The sequence below is a fragment of the Notothenia rossii genome (assembly GCF_949606895.1).
Source record: "Notothenia rossii genome assembly, chromosome: 10".
NCBI lineage: Eukaryota > Metazoa > Chordata > Actinopteri > Perciformes > Nototheniidae > Notothenia > Notothenia rossii.
In genome coordinates, this window is record NC_136908.1 from 55,666,807 (window position 1) to 55,694,006 (window position 27,200).

General features: G+C 41.3%; 2 protein-coding genes across 5 annotated transcripts in view; both read left to right on the plus strand.

The window, feature by feature from the left end:
- The first annotated feature begins 186 nt into the window (after nucleotides 1-186).
- abcd2 (ATP-binding cassette, sub-family D (ALD), member 2) lies at nucleotides 187-17,805 on the plus strand. Its single transcript, XM_079653413.1, has 10 exons — nucleotides 187-1,283; nucleotides 1,754-1,934; nucleotides 2,349-2,470; nucleotides 7,981-8,143; nucleotides 8,748-8,842; nucleotides 10,905-11,050; nucleotides 11,782-11,927; nucleotides 12,959-13,043; nucleotides 13,855-13,980; nucleotides 14,085-17,805. Exons 1-10 carry the CDS (start codon nucleotides 339-341, stop codon nucleotides 14,287-14,289), a joined length of 2,214 nt encoding a protein of 737 aa, XP_079509539.1. The 5' UTR covers nucleotides 187-338; the 3' UTR covers nucleotides 14,290-17,805.
- Nucleotides 17,806-19,075: 1,270 nt separating this feature from the next.
- Nucleotides 19,076-27,200, plus strand: part of LOC307021092 (kinesin-like protein KIF21A) — a 36,727-nt gene continuing 28,602 nt past the window's right edge. For all 4 annotated transcript variants that reach the window (XM_079652890.1, XM_079652891.1, XM_079652893.1 and 1 more), the window contains exon 1: nucleotides 19,076-19,456. In XM_079652890.1, the coding sequence (XP_079509016.1) occupies nucleotides 19,413-19,456 (44 nt within the window). In that variant the 5' untranslated portion in view covers nucleotides 19,076-19,412. The remainder of the gene's footprint in view (nucleotides 19,457-27,200) is intronic.

Consider the following 27,200-nt stretch of genomic DNA (forward strand, 5'->3'; position numbering starts at 1 on the left):
CGTCAAGTCACTGAGAAAAACTACAGTTATTCAGGAAGTTAAGCAAATTCTTGTTAGAAGCCACGCAGTTGAATCAGAGTTGTATGACATTGTACTTTAGAGGAAGTTGACCGTCAGCTTTTATTTTGAAAACGGTACACCGGAAGTACATTGCAGTTGGTCCTGCTTTCTTCTCAGTGGTAGAACAAGAGCAGGATGTAGCGGTACATGAGTCGGGCTCGCTTTACATCAATCCAACCCCAAGAAGACCTTCTCTCTACTTATGTCGACGCGGTGAGTCGGGTTTTGGGGGATGGGTGTTGCAAGGATTGTACGAAGAGACGACTAACGTTAGAAAAATGTCCAACATCCTCGATGCGGCGTCCAAAATAAAGTGGGACCGTACGGCTGCGGCGAAGAGAGCCGTGTTTCTTGCAGCTGCTGCTTACGGTGTCAAGACACTTTACCCCATCATCTGCAGGCAGCTCAGAAAAAACAAAGAAAACAGGAATAATCGCCGGGGATCAAAGGCGGAAAACGGTGCTACATGTGTGGGAAAAACACAGATATGTACTGCGGGGCAGAAGAATTCATCCCCTGGAGTAAATGCGGAATTTTTTAGGCAGATCCTCGAACTTGGTAAAATCCTCTTCCCCAAGCTTGTGTCCAAAGAGCTCGTCTTGCTCTCCTTGCACTCGGTGGCGCTGATATCCAGGACGTTTTTGTCTATTTACGTGGCTACATTGGACGGGAAGATAGTTAAAACGATAGTGGAGAAGGAACCTAAGAGCTTCATCTTCCAGCTGATGAAATGGCTCCTCATTGCAATCCCGGCCACGTTCGTCAACAGCGTTATCCGGTTCCTGGAGTGCAAGCTGGCTTTGGCCTTCCGCACCCGGCTGGTGAACCATGCATACCGGACCTACTTCACCGATCAGACCTACTACAGAGTCAGCAACATGGACGGGAGGCTCGCCAACCCGGACCAGTCTCTCACTGAGGACGTCATGATGTTTTCCCAATCCGTGGCTCACCTCTATTCTAACCTCACCAAGCCAATTCTGGACGTGATGCTGACCTCCTACACCCTGATCCAGACCGCCAGATCCAGGGGGGCCAACGCCAGTGGGCCCACCCTGCTGGCCGGCCTGGTGGTCTTTGTCACGGCTAAGGTGCTCCGGGCCTGCTCGCCCAAATTTGGCAAGCTGGTGGCCGAGGAGGCTCACAGGAAGGGCTACCTGCGCTATGTGCACTCCAGGATCATTGCTAATGCGGAGGAGATAGCTTTCTACAGGGGACACAAGGTATGCAGGGCTGGATCTGCAGTTGCATTTGTTTTGGCAGGCTTGCACATTATTACAAACGAAATATTGGTGGTTACTACATTTTGAGACTAGAAACACATCCACAATAGTACATCCATATGCTCTATTAATAGACCATGGGTTAGTATGCCATATGGTCTAAATGTCCATCATAGTTAGTCTACACAGCTTTATCAAAAAATATTAACTTCAACTCTCTTTTATTTACCCTCAGTCCTAACTTTGGCCCTTTTACAAGTATTGGCCACTTACATAAGATAAGTGATTATCTTGATAGCCAACATCAAGTAACAAAGTTCATAACTCCATCCTATTATTATATTTACACCTAGTGGACCTCAATCAATACAGGTTCAGACGAAGATAAACTGAAAGGTCCCGCCCCCAGTATTATTTCATCACAGTAATGCAGGGAGTGATTAAATATTGTGAGATTTTGACCTCTGCAGGTGGAGATGCGTCAGCTGCAGAAGTGCTACCGAGCTCTGGCGGACCAGATGAACCTGATCCTGTCCAAGCGTCTGTGGTACATCATGATCGAGCAGTTCCTCATGAAGTATGTGTGGAGCGCCTGTGGGCTCGTCATGGTTGCCGTGCCGATCATCACGGCCACCGGCTTCGCTGATAACAGTAAGGATGCCCTAATGTGCCCCAAACCAAACAGAGGGAATACAAATGTTTGTCCAGTACCTAGTTTGTAGTGCCACTATTTTACTCTTTGGTGGAAACACATTTTATTATTAGCACCTCCAAACCAACAGCTACTGCTTCCTCCTCAAGCAGAGGGCTGATTAGCATGTGTGAGAACAGAAGCAGCCTCCCACACCTCCCCGATGACATTTCATCTGAGTCCCTTTGTTTGCCGACGAGCACTACTGCTGTGTTGTGGTGTCACCGCTGATTTAAATAACAAATCTCCATGACATCCCAATGCTCGTAGGTGTGAGAGAATCCAGAGAGAGCAAATGGGAAGTTGATCTCTTTTGTTGCTTATTTTAAGATATTTCTAGTGTTTCTCACACCTTGAATTTTGTCCTTTTTTAGAAACAGCAGACGGACGGACACACACGATGGTGAGCGAGAGGACAGAGGCCTTCACCACCGCCCGTAACCTCTTGGCCTCAGGGGCCGACGCCATCGAGAGGATCATGTCGTCCTACAAAGAGGTGAGGACGCTGCAGGCTGATTTTAATGAAGCTCTGCTGGAGTGCAGTGTCTTTGTTCTTCTAGTTAATTCAATGTGGGCTTTCTCCACTTCTTCTAAAAAGGTTTTCCTTGCACCCCTCTTCTCACTTCAAAATAAAGCATGTGTGTTCTTCCTGGAAATATCAATACAAAAGTGCTACAAAAACTAAATTGATTGACACATATAGGGCATGAAGTCTTTAATACAAGCCGTGAACAGTTTATAATAATCTTGCAATGAAGACAGGTGCAGAATCTTTGTTTTGCCTTTTGGCGTTTCAACCCTCCTTTTGAATTTAGCTGTTCAAAAACAAACAATGTATGACCTTTCCTTAGTTTCTTTAATGTCAGCGTTTGCAGCTTCACTCCGTTTGATCTCATTGTGAATGCAATATCTATGAGTTGTGGGCTTTAGATCAGACAAAACAAGGCATTGAAGGCCTCACCCGCAAGGCCAAGCGATAAGTCAAATAAATAGTTTTCAGATTAAACAACTATCAACTAATTGCTGCCCTTTATCCAGTTCTTGCACATTGAAGTCCCACATCCTTCTCACTACTGTAATTTGTGTGAACTAGGACATTTTTATATTAATAATTTGAACGGCTAGAGGTGGAGATATTCACATGATAAACAGCTGTTTAATCATGGGTGGTTGGGTCACTTCACTGGCCTAGGTTTAAATGGAAAGTGGTCGAACAGACGTGTGGGCGGTGGACGGATGAATGCACAGATTTGCATTCTGTTTATCCATCTCCCTACTTTCAACTTGTAAGCACAAGAATTTATTTAAGGTCTGACGGAAAAAAAGTCAAGTGTATAAAAGGCTTTATTCATCAAGGGCAAAATCACTGATCTCTACTGCATTTTAAACCCCGAAAAATAGCAAGACCCATTCATGCTTTCTGCATTATGAGGTCTGCAAGAGGATATGATTGCACTTGATGGTGAAGCCGTCTGCTGTTACTGCTTTAACTCATAAGCAGCCATTTCCATACTAACATACAGTAGCCTATATGTTATTTGAGCAAGGTGGATCGTGCATAGCATTTCTGTCTCTACTTGTGAAGAGGAGGAATCAAAACTCTGTTAAATATGCTAGTGACTGCTTCCTCAAGCATGAGTCACTATTCTCAAAAACTTCCCATTGTACCACTTCACTCCTACGAGAATGTGCAGGGCCAGACACACACAGCCACATTTTACAAACACACAGAAGGCTCAAACTGCTGTTAAATCTTAGGAAACAGGAGCAGCTTGCAAGAGAATAATTTGTAATGTGCAAACATGTGACAGAGGAGATTGTCACGACTGTAATTTCTTTGGAAATGTCTTGCATAATGCACACCGCTGGAGGGTACAAGTTTTAGCATGCACACAGCATGCAGTGTCACATGTGCAGCAGCAAGCCCCTGCATGCAAGGCCTAGAGTTGAGCGTGTGCAACTACAGGAAGCAGGCCAGTGATGGATGTATTTCCTTCTCATGCCTCCAAATGCTGACTCGTGACATCACGTTATGTGTGTTTGTTTAATATGTGAGTGGTCAAACAGGCCTATGGCATGTACCGGCGTATCCCAGTATGTTAATCATCTTGTTTACTCAGATTAGCCTTTCCTTATGTTCTTTAAAAGTGTGTTCTATCCCAATCTGGAAGTAAGCTCTAGCTATTAGCTTCTGGGGGCTATGTTGTTTTATTTATTTATTTTACAGCATTAGTTGTTGTTAATAAACATGTGCAAAGTGGGTCTCAAAGTCCAATATTTATTTGGAGATTTTTTGCAATATCTCCATCAAAGCTTTGAACAACACTTATGCTGCATAAGCCACACAAATGTGTGTGTGTGTGTGTGTGTGTGTGTGTGTGTGTGTGTGTGTGTGTGTGTGTGTGTGTGTGTGTGTGTGTGTGTGTGTGTGTGTGTGTGTGTGTGTGTGTGTGTGTGTGTGTGTGTGTGTGTGTGTGTGTGTGTGTGTGTGTGTGTGTGTGTGTGTGTGTGTGTGTGTGTGTGTGTGTGTGTGTGTGTGAGTCAGTCAGTCAGTCAGTCAGTCAGTCAGTCAGTCAGTCAGTCAGTCAGTCAGTCAGTCAGTCAGTCAGTCAGTCAGTCAGTCAGTCAGTCAGTCAGTCAGTCAGTCAGTCAGTCAGTCAGTCAGTCAGTCAGTCAGTCAGTCAGTCAGTCAGTCAGTCAGTCAGTCAGTCAGTCAGTCAGTCAGTCAGTCAGTCAGTCAGTCAGTCAGTCAGTCAGTCAGTCAGAGCTCCTTCTTTCCCCTGGGGCTTAGCTGTGAATAATCCTCCATCTGTTAGTCTGCACTTCTGCATCTATTTCTCACTTTCCCTCGCAGCATGTGCTCGGACTCTTTTTGGACAAATGGGGGAGGGCAGTTTTATATGTATTGATTTTGTTTTTTGGGGCATTTTCATCTGTTTGGTAGCTCCTATTCAACTCACTTACTCCAATTGGTGGAGCTTAGATGTGGGGATAGGTTTTGTAAGATTGCTGATTTTTGATCGTTTTGGTCTCTGCAGAATGTGTATCATCATGAGTGTTATCAAGGATGGATCCCAATTGTTAAGGGGAGGGAGGCAGTCCAATAATTATATTACTTAATTCAGTATTTGCACAATAGTAAGGTGGTTAGGTAATGACAGAGCACAAGACACAGACGTGTTGGTGTGTGGAATTGTAAATCAGACAGCAATTTCTACAAATCTCTTTGGCAACCGGCACATACAGTGGGGCAAAAAGTATTTAGTCAGCCACCAATTGTGCAAGTTCTCCCACTTAAAAAGCTGAGAGAGGCCTGTAATTTGCATCCTAAGTATACCTCAACTATGAGAGACAAAATGAGAAACAAATCCAGAAAATCACATTGTCTGATTTTTAAAGACTTTATTTGCAAATTATGGTGGAAATAAGTATTTGGTCAATAACAAAAGTTCATCTCAATACTTTGTTGTATACCCTTTGTTGGCAATGACAGAGGTCAAACGTTTTCTGTAAGTCTTCACAAGGTTTTCACACTGTTGCTGGTATTTTGGCCCATTCCTCCATGCAGATCTCCTCTAGAGCACTGATGTTTTGGGGCTGTCGCTGGGCAACACAGAATTTCAACTTCCTCCAAAGATTTTCTATGGGGTTGAGATCTGGAGACTGGCTAGGCCACTCCAGGACCTTGAAATGCTTCTTACGAAGCCACTCCTTCGTTGCCCGGGCGGTGTGTTTGGGATCATTGTCATGCTGAAAGACCCAGCCACGTTTCATCTTCGATGCCCTTGCTGATGGAAGGAGGTTGTCACTCAAAATCTCACGATACATGGCCCCATTCATTCTTTCCTTTACACGGATCAGTCGTCCTGGTCCCTTTGCAGAAAAACAGCCCCAAAGCATGATGTTTCCACCCCCATGTTTCACAGTAGGTATGGTGTTCTTTGAATGCAACTCAGCATTCTTTCTCCTCCAAACATGTCTAGTTGAGTTTTTAACAAAACGTTCTATTTTGGTTTCATCTGACCATATGACATTCTCCCAATCCTCTTCTGGATCATCTAAATGCTCTCTAGCAAACTTCAGACGGGCCTGGACATGTACTGGCTTAAGCAGGAGAACACGTCTGGCACTGCAGGATTTGAGTCCCTGGCGGCGTAGTGTGTTACTGATGGTAGCCTTTGTTACTTTGGTCCCAGCTCTCTGCAGGTCATTGACTAGGTCCCCCCGTGTGGTTCTGGGATTTTTGCCCACCGTTCTTGTGATCATTTTGACCCCACGGGGTGAGATCTTGCGTGGAGCCCCAGATCGAGGGAGATTATCAGTGGTCTTGTATGTCTTCCATTTTCTAATAATTGCTCCCACAGTTGATTTCTTCACACCAAGCCGCTTAACTATTGCAGATTCAGTCTTCCCAGCCTGGTGCAGGTCTACCATTTTGTTTCTGGTGTCCTTTGACAGCTCTTTGGTCTTGGCCATAGTGGAGTTTGGAGTGTGACTCTTTGAGGTTGTGGACAGGTGTCTTTTAGACTGATAACGAGTTCAAACAGGTGCCATTAATACAGTTAACAAGTGGAGGACAGAGGAGGCTCTTAAAGAAGAAGTTACAGGTCTGTGAGAGGCAGAAATCTTGTTTGTTTGTAGGTGACCAAATACTTATTTTACCGAGGAATTGACCAATTAATTAATTAAAAATCCTACAATATGATTTCCTAGATTCTTTCCCCCCATTCTGTCTCTCATAGTTGAAGTGTACATAGGATGAAAATTACAGGCCTCTCTCATCTTTTTAAGTGGGAGAACTTGCACAATTGGTGGCTGATTAAATACTTTTTTGCCCCACTGTAAGTAATTTCATGTCCCTGATTTGTCACTCTTATTAAAATAATGAGATAAAATGCATTTAACAGATGTCTTTTTTTTATATCTTTGGATCGATGCTGCAAAACAAAACTGCATGTTTACAATCTTTAAATATATATATTTTAATTCGGAGAACATCTGTCTAGTCTCCTCACGACAAAATCGACAATTGTTTATGAATGAATGAAATCGTCGTCTCTATTCTTAACTGTAACCTCTCTTTGGTTTCATTTTAGTTTGAGCCAGGCACATCTTTGAAGCCCCTGATGGTGTCTGAATTTCCCAGAATTGGTGTTTGTTGTTTAATATAATCAAGCTGTGTCCACAGCTGGCATTGTCTCGCCGCAGGGTGCAACACTGAAGCCAAAGAAAGAGGCTGCTTTTTCTCTTGTTTTCTCATTTCAAAACACTCCTTGTTTGACACTTTTCCTTTTATACCTAAATGCTTGTGTTTATCTTGTATTTACATAATTTCATGCTGTAAAAATCTCCCTCTATTCATCCTAAAAACTATGCAATAGCACTTTTTAATATTTATTCTGTTTGGTTGGTTGTCTTTTATGACACTTTTTCTATACAATCATTACACATAAGTACTTTGTTTACACAATGTTCTTACTTAAAACACTGCAAACAAACAACAGTTAAACCTTTTGTTAATTATTTGTTCCTTTGTGCTAACATTAACAATTCAAAACATTTAGCTATTCAATACTTTAAACTATCTTTTTCAGCTATATTTTTAGCTAATGAACTATTACTTTAAATATTCTTATAGCAATTTTCAATCATGTTTAACAAAATATTAAAACTCTTTACTATTAGCTAACCATTTGAACTTTAAATGTATTACTTTTAGCTAACCGCTAATCCCTCTGCTCCCTTGCAAAGTAGTTCCCACAACCCTAGGTGTGATGGATGACATAACATGTGGATATATAATTTAATCACATTATAATAACAATTGTTCTAAGTGTATTAACCGTCAAACTTCTTACTGCTGAGAATCAGTGCTTTAACAAGCACACACAAATAGCTGCACACACACTTTTATCAGCACATGGCCTTGACAGTGACCTATTTCAGAACACACCTGTCACTACCCCGTAACGACCTTTGACCCTTGTGTGTTGCTTGTTGGGACAGGTCACGGAGCTGGCAGGCTACACTGCAAGGGTGCACAACATGTTCGAGGTGTTTGAGGACGTCCAGAGGGGGGTTTACAAGCGCTCCTCTCTATCATCCACCACAGGAGATGAGAAGAAAAGCAGGCCTGAGATGCACATAGACGGACCGCTGGAGATAAAGGGTTAGCCTCTTCTGCTGTACACACACCTCCTTCTGTATGGAAATTAACTGAAACAGATTCAACACACACACACACACACACACACACACACACACACACACACACACACACACACTTAGCTACTGTTGCTATGTTGGGCAAACCTTTACCACCACTGCAGTCTGGAGGATGGGGGTGAGCTAGTGGCTTTGGTTGGTTGGCCACATGGCATTGTGTGAACTTAAATAACCCCAAATATCCAACATTTATTATCAACCCCTCTCTACACAATCTAACTTAGATATAGTAAGGTACTCATAGTGAACTGTAGCAAAATATACACTTCTGTCCAGATTATTTTCAACTAGCCAAACCCTTATCTGGGGCAAAGTGCATAAACTCAATACATTCCTAGATTACCAGTACGCAAGGTCAAAGGTTGGAATCCTTGCATAAATACCCTTTGAAAATACCCATTTGATAGAGCACAGTTAAGCTAAGAGGTAAGAGGGATTTCTTTTATTTTTAACCCATAATTCCTGCTATAAACTGTATAATCCCACAGTCTAGCCTCACTTTCTGCTCTACTTCACTCATTCTTTGTCTCTCTGGCTTTTCTTTACAGGTGAAGTGATAGATGTGGATAACGGCATCGTGTGTGAAAATGTCCCAATTATTACACCCAACGGGGACGTCGTAGTGTCTTGCTTGAACCTCAAGGTGAGACAGCTCCCATCATTTAATTTCTCTTCCAACTCCACTTAATATGTCCCATTAACATGAATGGTGTATTCAGCTTTCTGATCCATACTCTGCCACCAGACTCACTGATGGTTGTTTGTTTATGTAGAGTTTATTATCTTTAAAAAGAATCCCCTTTGGTCTTTTTAAGAAACACATTCATCCTTGTGGGTGTTACCTTCCCTCAGGATTTTGGCTTCTGTAATGAACTGGAGAGGATATTGTGGCCTCATTAAAAAAGAAAATGAAAGAATCTTTCGTTGGAGTATTGCATTTAAACAGCAGCTGATGCTATCACACCTCAGTAAGGACTGCACTGATCTAGTTTTAACATCCTTTAGCTATTTGAGGTGAATAAACCTGCTGCCATTTCAATCAGGAGAGACTTCATTTTGTTTAAACAACATTTATTGACACATGTCATATGATACATTTAAGTCTTTGTCTAGTCGATTAGACCCCGATCCTGAAATCGTATATCTAAAGGGGGAAATGCAGCCGTGAGCATATAGGGAACCCCTCGGGGTCTAGACACTGGTGATGATGCTGAAGATCTGGATTTGATGAGGAGATGGGATGAAGAGGAGGTGTGATGAGGTCTTTGGATGAACTCTCCTGGCACTGGATGTGATGAAAGGAGGTGGATGGGGAGGAGGTGGGCAGCAGCATGAAAACCTGAAATCACAGCTGACTGCAGGAGAGAGGAGAATCATTTTAAAGTTTGGCTGCAGCACAGTAATTGGCTGCTGGAGAATGAGGTGAATGTAATGGGTTATAGACAACGCCCTTGATGAGCTGATTATATGCAGCTGCGGAGTGAATGTATATACACAGTCTTCCTGAAAGAACTTGCGCTGAGCTTCATTGTGCTAGTAGCTTGGAGGAAATCTGTTGACACTGTGCTGGGGTGGTGGCGAAGTCCATAGGGACTTGGCTTGGCAACTGGAAGGTCACCAGTTCAAGTCCCGGAAAGACCAAGTGCTGCCGAGGTGTCCCTGAGCAAGGCACCGTTCCCTACACTGCTCCCCGGGCGCCGTACATAATGGCAGCCCACTGCTCCTAACACTAGGATGGGTCAAATGCAGAGAAACCGTTTCGTTACATAGCTGTACCACGTAATGACAATAAGTTGAATCTTCATCTTCTTTATGCCCCATATTTAATGACAATTTTTCCATTCACCTAAAGATAGTTTCTTAATTTCTTCAGATCTACGTGGTTACACGATGTTCTTACTATAAACACTGGAAACAAACACAAAAGAGCACACAGCTCTGAGAGATTATAGGCGATCACAGTGAAAACATCAAATCCACTGCAGCAGCTACTTCTAAGTTAGCTAGCTAGCTACATATCGGTATATATGTATATATTCTTACACACTTCAATTAAGTGGTTCAAAATCTTGTTGTTGTAATTGAAAGTTTACCCATTTAAAATATTTAACAACAATATTTCATACATCCATTACTTTAAGCTAACTATTTCCACAGTTAGCATTACTTTTAGCTAGCAACTTCAACAATGTATCTTTCAATTATAGCTAATTATTTAAAAGAAAAATATCCTACTTGTAGCTTATTTTTGTTTGTTTATTACTTTTAACTCCAATCAAATAATTAATTAATTACCTTTTTAACTGATATCAAATCCTTTATTCATTAATTTTAGCTAACTAGCATTTGGCTTAATATACAAATACAGGTAATGATTCATGCAGCTGCACTGTAAGAAACACAAAGCAATAATATGTGGTGTGCCGCGTCCCTGTTAGCTGCAGGCTAAATAGATAATTACAACATTTAAACCTGGCTTTAAGGTTTATTATATATTATATATTTATAAGGAAACCGGTAAACAGGAAACATTTTGCCGCTCTTTCTTTGTTGACATTTCAGATCTTTTGTGTATAATGTTGAGTAGTTCAATCCTGTCTTTCAAAGCTTAACACCCACTTTCTATCCCTCTAGGCCTTTAAATCTTAATTATACTGATGTTGACTCATCTTAAATGGGATTAATATGTTTGCTCTCAATCTCAGGTGGAGGATGGCATGCACCTGTTGATCACGGGGCCTAACGGCTGCGGGAAGAGCTCTTTGTTCAGGATCCTCAGTGGGTTGTGGCCTGTCTACGGCGGCCGCTTACACAAACCCTCTCCTAAACACATGTTCTACATCCCTCAGAGGTATACACAAAAACACACACTTTTTAAATATCCCTCAGCTGCTGTACCGAAACAACTGTAAGCTTTGATCATTGTACCAGCGAGCCTAACCTGTAATCTAATCCATTGTAACATGATCTGTGTGTGGTTTACAAAGAGAAACCAGAGCTCTGGCCACAGTGAAATATTTACCACACAGACAAGGCTTGAAATACGTTTAATTATAATAATTGCTTGGTTATACCTTTCACAGACATTCAACAGTGAGTTGAGTGTCGTTAGTGTGTGGATAAAACAATAAACACGTGTCCCCAGAGTCCTTTTTTTTGGCCCAACATTAAAGAGTCAGTTAGAATAGAATTAGAACATATATTGAAGATGTAAGAAAGGGTTTTAGTGTGAATGCTCTCAACTTAACAGGTAAGATTCGTGTAGCCCTTAAACTGAACTGAACCTGTCTTAGACAAATCATCAAGTGTAATCTTACACTTAGAGTTCTGACTCAGGTCACCCCCCCTGCAGAGCAGTGAATATTTTATACATAGGGTGACGCTAGCAGGCAGCTGTAAAATAATCCAACACCTGAAGACAATAGATCTAACATAAGCGTAATGATTCTTTTTGAAGTCTTGTTTTTAAGTGCCCTTTTGTTCACAAACACCTATCTCGTCCTCTGTTTGGAGCCCTTAATGAAATGAGGGTTAGCAAAGCAACAGTCAGTGGCTAAGGTATGTATGTGTGTGTTTCACCAGGCCATACATGTCAATGGGTACACTGAGGGACCAAGTGATCTACCCAGACTCGGTGGAGGACATGGCCTCCAGAGGCTTCGGCGACAGGGACCTGGACACCATCTTGGACATAGTCAACCTCAAACACATCGTCACCAGGGAGGGAGGTAAGAAAGTAACACTAAGGATACTTACCAAGGTGTGGATTTGTGTGATTCAAGTGAGAATAATATGTTGAAAACGTTAGAAAAGCACAGAAATATAGCTTATAACTTTCTGATGAGTTAAACGTACCGAAAGTAGACAGTACAGTTTAAGAATATGACCAGCAGATAAAATAACCATAAATTAAACAAAATTAATTGACAAAACTAGACAAATTAATCATTGTGTAGATAGAATAAACAACAAATATCCATCAGACAAATTAACCACAAGCCAGGACAACAAGTTGAATCAAGTCCAAGGATTGTCTCTTATCCTTTCTGTGTTAAAGGCTCATGTGTTTGCATTGCATTACATTGAATCTGCAGAGTAGGTTTGCTGGTGTCCTGAAATCAAACAGACTAGGTTATGTAAGCACAGCGAACCAGCATGAATCTTAATCCTGTCCACTCTAGTATTACTGGTATTGTCTAAACTTGAGTGTCTAGTTAATTGGCAGCCAGTCTCATCACATGGCCAAACAAACAGGCCTTTTGTTGTTGTGAACCACTTACACTTGTACAAAGCTCAGAGCTGCTTAATGTGTGAATGGCTGCTCTGTGAAAACGTTGAGAATATCCAAATAAACTCACACATATGCAGTTAGGGATTAGTCTTGAATGTTGGCACACATGCATTGCTGCAAGGAATTTTCTCTTAAGTCTTTAAAAAATGTCCTGCAGAAAGCTGCATCACTGTTACGCAGGGTAAATAGACTGGTTAAACCTTTAAACAAACATCACGCGCTGTACCTTTTTCATTTGAAATGTCTTTGGATAATAACAGCTGTCTGTCAAACCTGTCTGTTTACATTTTAATCATTCAGTGCATGGCTCCAAATTAGCTCCTAATGTAAAAAACGAATGTATCCCAGAGTTAAAATACTTCTATGCACTTTATTTCTCTTTATTTCTTAGATGACATTTCCCAATGTCTATATTCAGATACCACATTAGTAGCAGAAGTTTTAAATCACGTCTTCTTTCACGTTCAGGCTGGGATGCTGAGCTGGACTGGAAGGACGTGCTGTCAGGAGGCGAGAAGCAGAGGATGGGCATGGCTCGCATGTTCTACCACAGGTAAGGAGAAGCAGCAGCGTCGTTGTTGTCAGCCATTATGCTGAGGCCTGGTCATGTGACACGTCTGGAGCGTTAACCACCAACTGACTCAAACATTAAACCTGTTTTTAGCAGGCCAGGCTCACATGTAGCACTGTCTAATGGTCAGATCAGACATCACCCTTATATTCTATATGGATAGACATTGCATTTCGATACAGACATCCCCCCACTCTAAAAACTATTTGAATTTACTTTTGTTATTCCCACTTTTGTAATCTAACGCCATCATCAGGTTAAAATTTGACATTGATATTCCCCTTAGTATGCTAACATTAGCTTATTAGCAAGCTGTGGCTAACACGCTAAACTAAGAAGGTCAACAAGGTAAACATCATACCTGCTAAATGTTTGTATGCTAGCATTCTTAGCATATTGCCGCGCTGGCGTTAGCATTAGGCCAGTAGCTAGCATGTTGGTGCACTCTTGCTTGCCTTATCTATTCCTTAATTATTGTTAACTATATATTATTTTAGGGATTTTCATAAGGCTATCACTTAAAAGGTTAAGATAAATAGTTGGTTGTCTGAAAGTCTTTGTGCACATATAATTCATCAGTAGATTATATGAACTTTAACATAAGTTATTGAACAGTAGAATCAATACTTACATAGTCAAATAATAGTCTTGTTTTTCCTGTTTTTATGTATGCGAATGCAAACATTTTAAGTGTGCCTTTTAATGTAGTGTTACAGTAAATGTTAACTACTTGCAGATTATTTGATCACTCTACTAAATCAATAATTAAACAGCCCATCCCTTTGTATATCAGGCCTAAATATGCACTGTTGGATGAGTGCACCAGCGCTGTGAGCATTGACGTGGAGGGAAAGATTTTCCAGACTGCTAAGGACTCCGGCATCTCTCTGCTCTCCATCACACACAGACCCTCCCTGTGGTAAGACACATCTCACGCAAGAGTTTCTAGTGTATAGGATACACACTAAATTAAGAAATGTGATACCTCTCTGCCAAATTTAAATACTTCCTCTCCGCCTCCAGGAAGTTCCACACCCACCTACTGCAGTTCGACGGTGAGGGAGGATGGCGTTTTGAGCAACTGGACACCGCGACACGCCTCTCCCTCACCGAGGAGAAACAGCGACTGGAGACTCAGCTGGCCGGCATTCCCGAGATGCAGCATCGCCTCAACAAGCTCTGCAAGATCCTGGGAGACGACTCTGTTCTCAAAACATCCGAGGAGTGAGAGAGAGAGAGAGAGGGGGAGGGAAGGGGGAAGAGGCCCAGAGGGGAAACGAATCAAAAGGGTAGAAGAAGAGGAGAAGAAAAGTGGGGGAGGAGGAGAAGAAAAGGCAATGAAAGAATGATTTGTTAGTCATTTTCAGGCTTTCTTATGTTTTTTCTTGCTTATTTAGATTTGTTTCTTTAGCTTCGAGCCTTGTACCATAAGCAGGATAGCTCTTAATACCAGTCCTTTCAACTTTTTATTTTCTCCCCTCTCGTCTTTTAATCTCTCTTTTGACCCACTTAATGCCGAGAAGTGGAGGCGAAGAGAGTGAAGTGGATTCAGTATTATCACCCCTTCTCACACACATCGACTGCGTACTGGGTTGTAGTTTTTAAAACGTTTGGTTTCATCTTTTTCGAGATCAATTTGCCACAGTTCAAAGTGGCAAAAACAGAATAATCAACCAAGATAATTTATTTGTTTTGTAGCACTTTACTCTGCTTCTAGAGGGCTGTTTCCGTTTGTCAAACAAGGTGATAGCTGCATTTTAGCTGGAAAATGTTTTAATCTAGAACCACTTTATAATATCCAAAGCAGTATTCCACGCCCAGTATACCGGGTCGTGCAGGATCGTCATTTGTTATAATTTAGCAGTATATTTGAGCTTTTACTGACCTTAATGTGACCTCTTGGTGTTGAGAGGTCAGAAGAGACTATTTTTCAAAATGTCACGATGCCTTTTGTTTGATTTGGTGTACCTAACCGCTGTACAATCCCTTTTCTTATACCTCACCTCACCCTTGTTAGGACCCTTGAACCGCTCATATACTGTAGGCTCAGTTGCGGACAACAAAGAAAAAGCTAATCTAGGGTCTGTTATTAGAGCGATCAGTGACGCAGGTCTGACTCCAAAACTATAGGTTTCTACTTTATTCAACAAATACAATGAGTTTAAGAGGCCTTCAAAATAACGAGCCTGTTAAGCTGCAAACTAGCATAATGGGCTATCACAATATGCTAATTTACTTTAAGGAGATTCCATATTAATTTGATGATGGATGACGCTATATTGCTGTGCTCCCTCTTTTATTTGTCCACTTTTTAGAATGGATTATCTTTCAATATCATTAAGTGTGTTTACATGAATGTACATGTTTTAGATAATACTAAATATTATGTTGAAATGCTTTTTGGGTCTAGAGCTAATATGAACAGTTAAAGGAGCTTTCATCTTCAGCTCAAGGAAACTTCGGTAAATTTGCTTCCATACAGGAACATAACATAATTTAGCCTCCATGTTTGTTGACAGAAACTTATCTTGAGGTTGTGATACTGTGAAATAGTTGTTTGCTACATTACAAACATCATTTGTTTCTGCTGGATATGGTATAAATTGTGTGCTCTGCTGGTTCTAAGCTGTGGTTGGGGTTGCTTTTACAATTAGTCCCTTTTGTGGGTCAGACCTGTGTCCTAACGAGTCAGCAAAAGTACACAAGGCTGTTTGTCCGCCCAGATTGTCCTGAGTGAAATAGAACAGGGTATCTTTGATGGTTCTGCTATTCATTTATAGACTTTCAGATTTCACCAGAGGCACGCAGAGTTCGATTTTCCAGTTTCTATAATTGTAATTGGGCACAGAGCTTGGCAACAATTATAAAGTATCATATTACAAAACCAATCAAATGTGTGAAAGCACAAAAATATTTGGTGAAATCTTAATGTCTTTATCTTGATATTTTTAAGCTTGCGTAAGCTGGTGTTTTGTTAACAAAAAATTGACAATCAGTCACATCATTAGTGGTATATGAAGAAGTGCACAGCTCTATTTTAAATTGGCTTCTGATTGTCTGTAGAAAAATAAGTAAACAAGTAATCTTTTAAGGTTTAAAGCTTGAACTGCATCACCCTCCCTCACGTCTTTTATTAGACAAATAAAGGCTACAAACAAGACAGCGCTGGGGCTTGAGCCAAAGCGCTACATCTTTGCTCCATTCAGATTTTTCCACCTCCCCTTTTGGCTTTTAGTGTACAGTTCAAGAAAAAGGATGTAATATCAGTTGGATGGAGCCCTGTTATACTCAGGATTAAGGTTGCTAGGTTCCAGAAGGATAGCATAATGTGGAACCCCGCTCCCCCCAAAAAACGTGACTGGTGAAGAAAAAATTGAAATGTCAATTCATCCCCTTAATATCTAAAGGGGAAAGTCACTGGATTGCCCACTGATTGTCTTATCTGGATTGCAAATAATTACACTTGCATTTAATATGGAAAAGAGCATCATAGGCATTACTGTAAGTCTTTTCAACAGCATTCTGTACTGCTGTTCCTGACCTGAAATCAGTTATCTGCTTGTCAGTCAGTCAGTCAGTCTCTGTTGACAGGAGGCCAGACGAGCCACTGAATGAAACGGAGTCTGCCAAGTATCACTGGCACAAGAGGTCAGTTAAAGAGCACATAGTGTCTAACATTCATAGGCAAGTAAAAAGTCTGAAATACTACTTTTTTTTTTATCTTGAAAGGATGTTGTAACAAACTGAGGTGCTGTATCTTATTATCTTTTATTTTCCTTCTTTATAGATTCTTTTTTTTGGTCAAAATTGAAGGTTTTCATGAATTTGCTTACGGTTTGAGTTGCCTAATATGGTGTGTTTTGTGCTGCATGTTCTCTCAAAGGATTACCAATTAGTTTTAATTTAATGTATGGCTAAAATTAGGCTAATTTGACACACAACAACACTGAGCCTAGCTGAGGCTAAACTATTTACATTGAAATCACTTGCTCTAGAATCCTGTGCACAGGACATGTAATCTTGTTTGTTAATATCTTTCAAGGGGCTATGATCGGAATTCCTATATCATCAATGGGCAGACCTGACAAATATACAAAGTTAGCAGCTAGCTAGCTAGTGAACAAGACAAGTGCAACATTAAGCTAGCAGCTAAATGTTCAGCTGTTATTGTTAAACATATATTGGAAATATATGACTTCAAATTTAAATGTAATGTTGCTACATATTTTCAAAATGTGTAAAAAGTTCACTCTTTGCTAAAATGTTTGTAATAGCCACTTAAAAGGATGTTAACAGTTAGCATAACGTTAATGCTAGCTTGTGTCTGCTGCCCCCACGTGGCCAAACATCGTCATTGCAGGCCAGTAACTTTTAATTTGTTCCATGACTGAAGTTAATTCTAAGCCAATTGCAAGGTGGAGGGAAAGTCTACATTGACTTCATATTTTAATATGGCACCTCATACATTCTTACTGCTTTAAGAATCCAGTTAAGATAGCTTACTGACCACTGAGGTTAGGCCTTTACTGCCCTACTACTCTTGACCTATTCTATATACTGTAATGACATCCTCACTAACACATTTTCATACTAAAAGTTTATTACTTTGTCTGCCCTTGTGTTATTAAGAGATTGAATGTATCTATGATGTTTGATAAAGAATCTTTAAAGGTTATGAAGGAAATGAAAACATGGGTCAGCTCATACAAGATTGCTTTGTGTTTGATAAATGATGATTTTATAATTGTGTTGATCGTGCATACAATTATTTTATAACCACATTGAATTGGGATGTACTGTACATGTGGTGTGTGAACCGGGACACTGGGAAAGTGAAAATGTTGGTGTATGACAGAAAGATGAGATCAAGGGATTACCATGAGTACAGTCGTTCTCGATAACTACACTTTGTAGTTACTGCATAATTACAGTTTGCAATCAAAACCTATATATATATATATAAACTATTTTATATGTTTAATTCCTGGAACAGTAGCTCAGACTTCCGTTTTTAGGATCTCATTGTGCATGTGTAGGAATCTATATTCTTTAACCTTAGAACTAAGAGAGGTACATCGGCATAAAGGTCATCTGTTCAAAAATCATGTGCAAAGGTCACTTTATGTTAAAAGATGAAGATGTATTTTCTTGTAAATAAACCAATACAGTGCAACCTCGAGAAAATGGGCCCTGTGTGTTTGTTCACCATAACTTAGTTTCTAGAATATAATGTAAACTATTTAAAGTTTTAAACTATCAAAGTATTGGTATAACACTTAAATTACTACCGTTTTAGTAAAAATAAGGCCTTCAATCTTTTCCATTGTATATGTATTAATGTATTTTCCGAACAATAACAAATGGTACACTGCTGCTACAAATAGTAAGTATTATTGAAGAGGGATTCAGCTCTGAGTTAGTAAAGCCATCTCCGACCACAAGATGGCATCATAGCCCAGGAGCCCTGATCATTCATTACAAATGCTGATTTGCATACACCTCAGTGTGTCATCTTGTAATTTGAATAGGAAATATCAGGAGGAACCACGCAAACAGTGCAATGCATTGTATTGCTAGATTTTTTTTTATGGCTGAAAAATTATAATGTGAGGCCTCAGACCGCAGAAATCTTATTGGAATAAACTGCATGTTATGTATCAGATATCTGATATAAAACAGGCAGAGGAAGTTTGATAGTGCATATAGCAGCTCTATGGCAGTCACCTAAGCGGGGACAGAGTAAAACAAGATACCTAACTATAATATTAAATTCCAAATAGATAACACAGAAGTGACAATAAATGTGCTTCATAACGTATACACAAGAAGGGATGCATAAAAAAAGCCTGAATTTAAACATTGATTAATGCATATTATAAATACAGTTGTATACATTCCTTTTTATTATTATTATCGTTGTTTTTATTATTATTATTATCAGACTCTTGTCTCAGGTCAGGTTGTCTCCTCTCCTGATTGGTGGAGCTCAGGGAGAGGGGGAGGAGTCTGGTGACGTCCTCAGTCTCGAGAGTCACACGCCAAGTGGATCCCAGCTCTTCTCCACACACACATGCGCCTCTCTCTGCGGCTTAATGACGATGCTTCTGAAGAGGTGAACACCGCCGGACCCCGAAGCACATTTCCCCGGCAATGGCAAACAAATAAACCCGGCCTGAACCAGCTGCTGCATATCCGAAAACATGGCGAGGAGGAGGTGGTGAGAGCTCAAGACAGAAGCTTTCCTTGGACGGAGGCGAGCACACGTCGCTCCCTTGTCTCGTAAGAGGATAAAGAAAAAGGGAAAGCGAGCTATATAAAGGCGGACTGTTTGTACTATCCACCGGCCACACCATGAGCGGAGGGCCGGATGAGAGCTCGGTGCGCGTCGCCCTGAGGTAAGGATGCAGACCCTCCTCTCTCCAAAGATGCTTACACCTGCTACAACAATGCACATGCTATTCCTGCCTGTATTCCTGCTCCACCCTCCAGTATTGACTACACATTCAGTTCAGACACTCCATTCTACCTGTCCCTCTCCAGTGCATCCATTTGTATTATTTTATCCCCAGATTCATTCAAAACAATACCCCTTCTTGCCAAAATGTGGTTTTATTTTGAAGCTACATGTCCTCCTTTCAGTGCCAGGAGCTTCACTTTAATTCCCATTGCCTGGACACATACACCAGGAGCCTATGATAAGATGAGCTTCTTCTGTTAATACCTGCACTGCATGCTATAGATTTATGAATGAATATCTCAGCTTCTAAGGATTAGGCTAAGGGAAAGCCTGTAACTCTCCAGTGTGTTGTCCTGTCTACATGAGACACACTATCCTCTATCATTTTTTAAAATAGAGGACAATGACTGGTATATACACATTTCTATTAATTTATTGGCTTATTAACAACACGGACAGTCTACCATAAATGTATTGCACCATGTAGCACAATGCTCATTCCCATCAGCCGTCCCTGGGTTCCTATATATATATATATATACACACACTATAAAATCATATGTCCACAAACATGAATAAATACACCTGTACACTTACAATTATGGTATTCTTATTATCTGCACAGTTTTCTTTTGATTAAGTAAATAAATAAAAGGTCAGAAAATACAAATAAAAGTCAATCCCCATCAGAGAGGATTATTTCGACCTTAATGACAGCATGACTAACAGCCTTTAGACTGTTTTTCACATTGGCTTGAACCAACTAAAGGAACACACTGTCTTATATTTAGAGAGCAAAGTTAGTCGTCCAATATGTTATAGGTTGTCACAATTCACCATAAGCAGGAGAGGAGCTCAACAATGTAGTATCTTTAAAAGAAAAGTGGCCACGAACGAAAAAATGTGAATTTGTGGTGTGTTTTTAGTTGAGTTGTGAACATTAGGAGCCTGACCTTTGCCCCTTTGGCCAATCCATGCTGCCGCTAACACAGCAGACAAGCGGAGATAGTCCCAGTCTGTACACTTCTTATATCAGCGTGTCTCAGAAGTGTTCTGTGTGTGTGTGTGTGTGTGTGTAACAGTAGGATTTCAGACATCAATGATGGGGCGGCAGCTCAAGTAGGTGGCAGGTGCTTTTCTGTGGCGGAAAGACAATCTGAAAAACGTCATGTGAACTGGATCAGTTGAAGCAAGAGGACAAAAGCTTGCTGCTATCATGTTTCTCTTCCCTCTCTCTGCCTCGCTTGCTATTGTGCATTCAGACTTTGACCCAGAACTGTTTACTGTGCCAACTCAGTTTAAAAAGTGTCATAGATAGTGACACAGGATATCCTGTCATGTACTCAGGAGTCTTATCAATAGGATTTAATTTGCCTTTCTTTCTTAATAACTCAATATGGGAATAAAGTTGCAGGCTGTTGAACACACAACATACACAACCACACACACGTTAGCAGAAAGGTGTGTGTGTCTCTGAATGGAACTACCTGCTTTTGTATTTTCTTAGAAAGCTCATTCATTATTCACAGAGCTCGGTCGTCTTGTTTGCTAGTTGGGTTTCCACCGTTAGTCCTATTCATGGTCAGTGGAGTATGCATTGGTTTGTTCTTTCATATATTTTTCTTTCTTTCTTCTATTATTCTGTTCACTCATTCATTTGGTGGGAACCTGTGAACGTATTAGTTATGTATTGACCGTCAAACCTGCTGACATTGTGTTCTTTTGTTTTGACAGGAAATTGATTGTGGAAATGTTTGATTCGAGGGGATCATATTAGATTAGGCAGGTCAAATGACTTTAAATTCTGGCTTTAATGTGAAAAAAGATACTAAATCCTGAGTCAGGTAGACAGTCAGCTGTTCAGAAACTTTTCAGAGGTCAGCTGTGGCACCTAAAAGTGCCTTGTCACTAATCTTTTATTTTACACACTCTCACACACACTTAAGGTGATTCACTTCCTGTCACCGAGGATCAGCTGACCTTACCTGCAAGCTCACAGAACTCCTTAATCTTCCTGTTTGCTTTGTGCTCTATTTGCATTAATGAGTTGTAGACCTTTTCGGAACGCCCAGGTTAACATTAACAATGGTATTTAGAAAGGCACACAAGTGAGCCTTCTTGTACAATACCAGAACACTAGTTTTGAAAAAAAAACAATTGATCTGATAAAAAAATCATTATACAGTCTATTGGAATGTTAAACCTAAAGCTGCTCAAATAAAAAATGTTATATGATTAAAGGAATCAAATAACTGTGTAATGTGAAAAGAGTTTATAGAATATTATCATCCATTTCTTGAGATCCCCTTAGCGTTAGTCTTTTATCTCATTGTTTTGGTTTGTGTCACCACTCTTATTAAAGAAAAAACTTCAAACCCACGGTTATCTAACTGCTCACCACTAAATTACAGACACTTAGCAATTAGCTCTTGAACATTGTGCAGTATTTAGCTGCTAAAGAGCCAGACATTTCCATAAGAAGTTGGTGGAGACCAAAACAAAGCTAAACAAAGAAATATCAAACCTAAGAACACAGCCACAAATGAATAATGTTTATTTTAGTCTACTAGATGTGCAACATGTAACATGATGGTGTATAGATTGGACTGCCTAAAAACAATGAAATACATAGAAGTAGAAACTATCTTTAATGTATTTATTTACTTATATGTACCATCAAAAACTTTCAAGAAACTAGAATAAACTGACTAAAATGCTAATTCAACACCATTGGACTTCCCTGTGATAGCAAAAGCTAAAATAAATAAACTGTAACAACACAAGTCTGCAAAAAAGGGATTTTATTTTGGTTATGGCCTAACACAATCTTTAACCATCTAATATCTTTGGATGACAGCTTAATTGGTTTTCACTTGATAGTCCCTGGAAGTCCTACCTTTTCATCTGCTACTAAATGCCTGTCTTAATCTCTTTGAAACTCACACCGCAGCTCCATGTGGGTATTTTGAGTTCTATTAATCGCCGTGGCAACATTCTAATTATTCACCATTATAGCTTGTGGTGAACCTGAAATCTCAATCAGAGGCTTTGACTGTGGGCCTCTCCCAACTCTGTAATAGTTTAGGTGTGTGTGTGTGTGTGTGTGTGTGTGTGTGTGTGTGTGTGTGTGTGTGTGTGTGTGTGTGTGTGTGTGTGTGTGTGTGTGTGTGTGTGTGTGTGTGTGTGTGTGTGTGTGTGTGTGTGTGTGTGTGTGTGTGTGTGTGTGTGTGTGTGTGTGTGTGTGTGTGTGTGTGTGTGTGTGTGTGTGTGTGTGTGTGTGTGTGTGTGTGTGTGTGTGTGTGTGTGGTAATCAGCTAGAAGGTTGCCAACCAGTTCCTGTCTCAGCCTGCGTGGCTCATGCTGTCTGTTAACGAGCTCCTAATCCCCCATACCCCCAGTAGTCCAGAGTGATGAAGTGCTTCTTTATCATCCTGGGGTCTGGAGCCTGAACAGAGGGAAAGTGTCATTTTGATTTCTAACTTTGAAGATGATGCAATTTGAAAGTGTATTTCTTTTTCTTTTTTTGCCCCTGGTGGATGTGCAGTGAGACAATTCAAACATTTTGATGTGTGCTGTGCTGCTGCTATGTCAAGTTTTGAAGATCATCACGCCTGACAGCATGCAGATGGGTCACTTCAGTGTTATTGGATGATTCAGCAAACACACACACACACAGTTAGTGAGGGTTTACTGGGTTATTCCCTGTGTGAATGTGTCCCAGATCTCTTTCCCTACATCTGTCTGTTAGCATATGTTTGCCGTGTCCCATATTCCACGAACAAAAACCATACAGGAAGCTAATGATTTATCCAAGAAGGAAGTCATGTTACAGACTTTGTGAAGGGGCCACTCAAGTGACTTATTAGTATGTCAATGCACTTGCTTTAATAATTAAGAGCCTACAGCCAGAATTAGCCAACAGTGAAGAATCAGGTTTCTTATTGTCAAACTCTGAACAGCAGAGCTCTTCCTCTTTAATGAGCTGTGTTTGTTTTTGAAAATGGAAAGGTCATTTTTAATCCTGCTTATACTAGTTGTTAATGCTTCAACGCGCGACAGAGCATCCTGCAGGTTAGTACATCTTGGCGGTGGACCCAACAACTTTACTCTATTGCTAATATCCCTGTTGACTATCTTCTATTGGCTCCTCTCAGGTGACCGTCAGACACAAGCCCCACCTTCTTGACCTTTGTGGATTATCTTTGAGGGCAAAGGCTGTGCGCCGGCTGCTACGATACAAAAGCATTGTGTGTGGTGTGCCCTCGTATGTGTGCGTGCATGCATGAACCTGTGTGTCCGTCCAGGCATATTCGTGATAAATATTCATGAACCAACTCAAGTGAACTGAGACACAAAGCAAAGCATGCTGCTAAACAATCTGCCAGCTGCTGTCATGTGATGTTGCTGAGATATTCAGTAACTTCTGTCTAACTAGGCAGAGATGAATTCAATATGGATTTTTATATTTTGAATCCTGCGGCTGTGTTTTAAAATCCTACTTTTCCCACCATAAATGAATGCAAAATATGTTTTCAATGCTTATTTTAAGCTAGTTTCCACTGCTTTTGCCTGGTATTTATCTAAGGTCCCATGTGTGCCATGAGTGGGAACATTTCAATTAGTGTGTGTGTGTGTGTGTGTTATCCTCATACGCCCTCTCTGACAGCCACCATCCTCTTCCACATCTCTCTCCTTCCCGCCCAGCGACCTTTGACCCAGGAAACAGTCAAGAAGAGCTGTGATCAGTGACCCACTCAGAATGACCCCCCCCCCCCGACAGCCTGTTTTAGCTGTCACCATGGCAACCACGGTTCCTTTCAAAGGTTTGGGTGTGCAGTGATGTCCCTGTGAATGGACACCAGTCAGTCAGCCATCCAAACAACGAGAGAAATACAGAGGGGGGCGGGGTTTATTTCCTTAGTCAGCAGATTTCTGTTGTTTTCTTTCCCATTCTATTGACCTTTCTCCATTATTCCTGGCTTCATTCCCAAATGTTCAGTGTCACATCAGTGCCTAGCTGTTTTTACAATGAACTCTGAAGGAAACTACAGATTCAAGGTCTTTGTCATACGTCTTTCTCACTTCCTGTCAACTGGTGTGAGGTTTCTCGCCATCCCGACAATAACTAGTAAGAAAATGAATGGAAATTCACTGTAAGAGCCACATTTCAGATATTGGTGGGCCAAAATAATCAGACGCAAGGCAGAACCGAGGAGGGGTTAACTACAGTGTCCCTCAATTTTCTCATATTAACATTGCACAATGTCTATCCGCCCCCCGCATTGACTTCATATGTAATCTCTCTGTGCAAAAATTAAATAAAAAATGTTTTATAGAGATGGACACAAGCTGTCATCCCTGCAAACCTGATACATCGTTAATATGATACAAAATCCTGCACATTTCTGGGCAGAGTTCTCTGTATTCAGCCTCTCACTGAAGACTTGTTGGAGCTTGTCGCTTACAGAAGTACACTGAAGAGAGTGATACGATGAATTGGCTCTTGATGTCAAGACCAGCTGCTCAACAATAGATATACTGTCCCATGGAGCTAAAATAGGAGTCACTCATTGTGGAGGGGCCATACTTCACTGTCTATAACATAGTTCAGTAACAGGCGGACCGCGGTCGGATCCGGACCCAGACGCCGACCTATACGGACCCGGACCTATAATCAATACATGAATAGGGGATTTCAATTTTGACGGCAGGATTCTATTTTAACCGCCGCCGACAGGGGGCGAAAGAGACGAGTGAGCGATACAGGGAGAGAAACACAGAAGAAGAGACGAGAGAGCGGAAGAGGCTGTCTCTCACTTCGGTTATTTTTCATTTCCTCGCTCCTCGGTATCAACGGAAGTTGATTTGTCTGCGCCATCTTGAGTAGCGTCCCAGTGGCCTTATTTTTGCCAGAGGATCGCGGAGTGAAAACGGAGGACCAATAATCGAGGAACTAATCGGGGGGCGTGTGGTGCAGTGGGTTGTGAGTTGGTGTTCGGATCAGGGGGTCACCGGTTCAAACCCCACTGCAGTCAGCATGTCGTTGTGTCCCTGGGCAACACACTTCACCCCAAATTGCTCCTGTGGGGATTGCCCACAGTATTGAGTATGTAAGTCGCTTTGGATATAAGCGTCTAACAAGTAACATGTAATGTAATGTAACCACCAGACCATCCTCCGGTGAAATACTCAGACAGTCGCCCCGCCCCCTTACTGTGTATCGCTCACTGATTGGACGATGCAGCGCATGCACTGATCTGGCTGCTGTCAGACGATCAGCTGTGCAGCGTCATCACAAACGGACGTCGCTTCATCTGACGCTCCGGAGGAAATGACATCCCATTGCTCTTAAAACTAATTTCCCTGCTTCTCGTGGTTTCCTTGCGTCTCTCCATGCTTCCCTGGTGGGAGGGACTAAACGCAGGGAAACGATGCAAGTGAGGGACGCAAGGATTTAATTTAACCGAAGTGAGATGCAGCCAGAAAGAAGCGGAGAGGAAAGTGGGTGTTTCTCAATCTCGAGGAAAGCTGCTCCAGAGCCACTATTTCAAGGATACTACGTCATCGAGTGCCACCGAAGGACTGTTCCAATGTCCAGGATACTTGGAATTATACCGAGGCCGGTGTACTTCGTTGCGGGAAATTTCGAGGCTGCACATGTGTAGACTCCGCGGTCTTAAAATCCCCACAATGCTTTGCGCATAGACCAATTTCCAAAGCACATGTACTTCCGAGTCAGGTCCTTCAGAAGCGATGCAAGAATCCTTCCTAGCCTCAGAAAACTGAGAAACGGAGAACGGCTAACAGGTGTGCAGGGTTGCGTCATATGCGAGCACCTTAAATGGAGCGCGATTTCCGCCAAAGATTTGGAAATTGGTCCTTGCGCAAATCATTGTGGGGATTTTAAGACCGCGGAGTCTACACATGTGCAGCCTTGACATTTCCTGCAACGAAGTACGCCGGCCTCTGTAGAATTCCAAGTATCCTGGACATTGTAACAGTCCTTCGGTTTCACTCGATGAAGTAGTATCCTTGAAATAGTGGCTCTGGAGCAGCTTTACTCGACATTGAGAAACACCCAGGGAGAGGAGAGGAGAGTGAACAGGCGTGTTAGCGGCAGACTAGGAGAGACAAATAATTACACATGGCGCTCTCCAAGAAGAGGAAAATGGACAGTGAGAAAAATAGCTTTTAACCCTGAGTGGACGGACTCATTCATGTTCTTCCTGCCCACTGGGAGCACAGAGTCAATGTGTCTAATTTGTTCAGAGACCGTGGTGCTCATTACAAGTGCCAGAACGCCACTATGAGACAAAACACAAAGTGTTTGACCAAACAGTCCCTCTCAAGTCAGAACTGAGGTCACAAAAAACAAGCAGTCTCAGAGCCCAATGTGATCAGTCCACCAGGATCTAAATTAAAACTAAATATCGTTCCAGGCTAACCAATGAGCACCTGCATGTGTGTATGAGAATGGCCCTGACACCATTTCAGACCAGGTTTAAACTCCTGGCAGGACAAGCTCGAGCTCAATTCTCGCACTGAACAAAAAAAAGTGAGTGAGGGACTGCAATATAAGAGGGAAAGAAAGAGAGACTTTAAAACTGTTCAATTGTTATGATGTGTAAAGACTGATATTGTTATATAATCGGCTGAAACTGTTAAGTCATGATGTGAAACGC

Coding starts and splice junctions, on each gene's coding strand:
- abcd2 (XM_079653413.1), top strand. CDS start 339: ATGTCCAACATCCTCGATGCGGCGTCCAAAATAAAGTGGGACCGTACG. Junction 2,471..7,980: donor TCATGTCGTCCTACAAAGAG/GTGAGGACGCTG, acceptor TTGTTGGGACAG/GTCACGGAGCTGGCAGGCTA. Junction 11,928..12,958: donor CATCGTCACCAGGGAGGGAG/GTAAGAAAGTAA, acceptor TTTCACGTTCAG/GCTGGGATGCTGAGCTGGAC.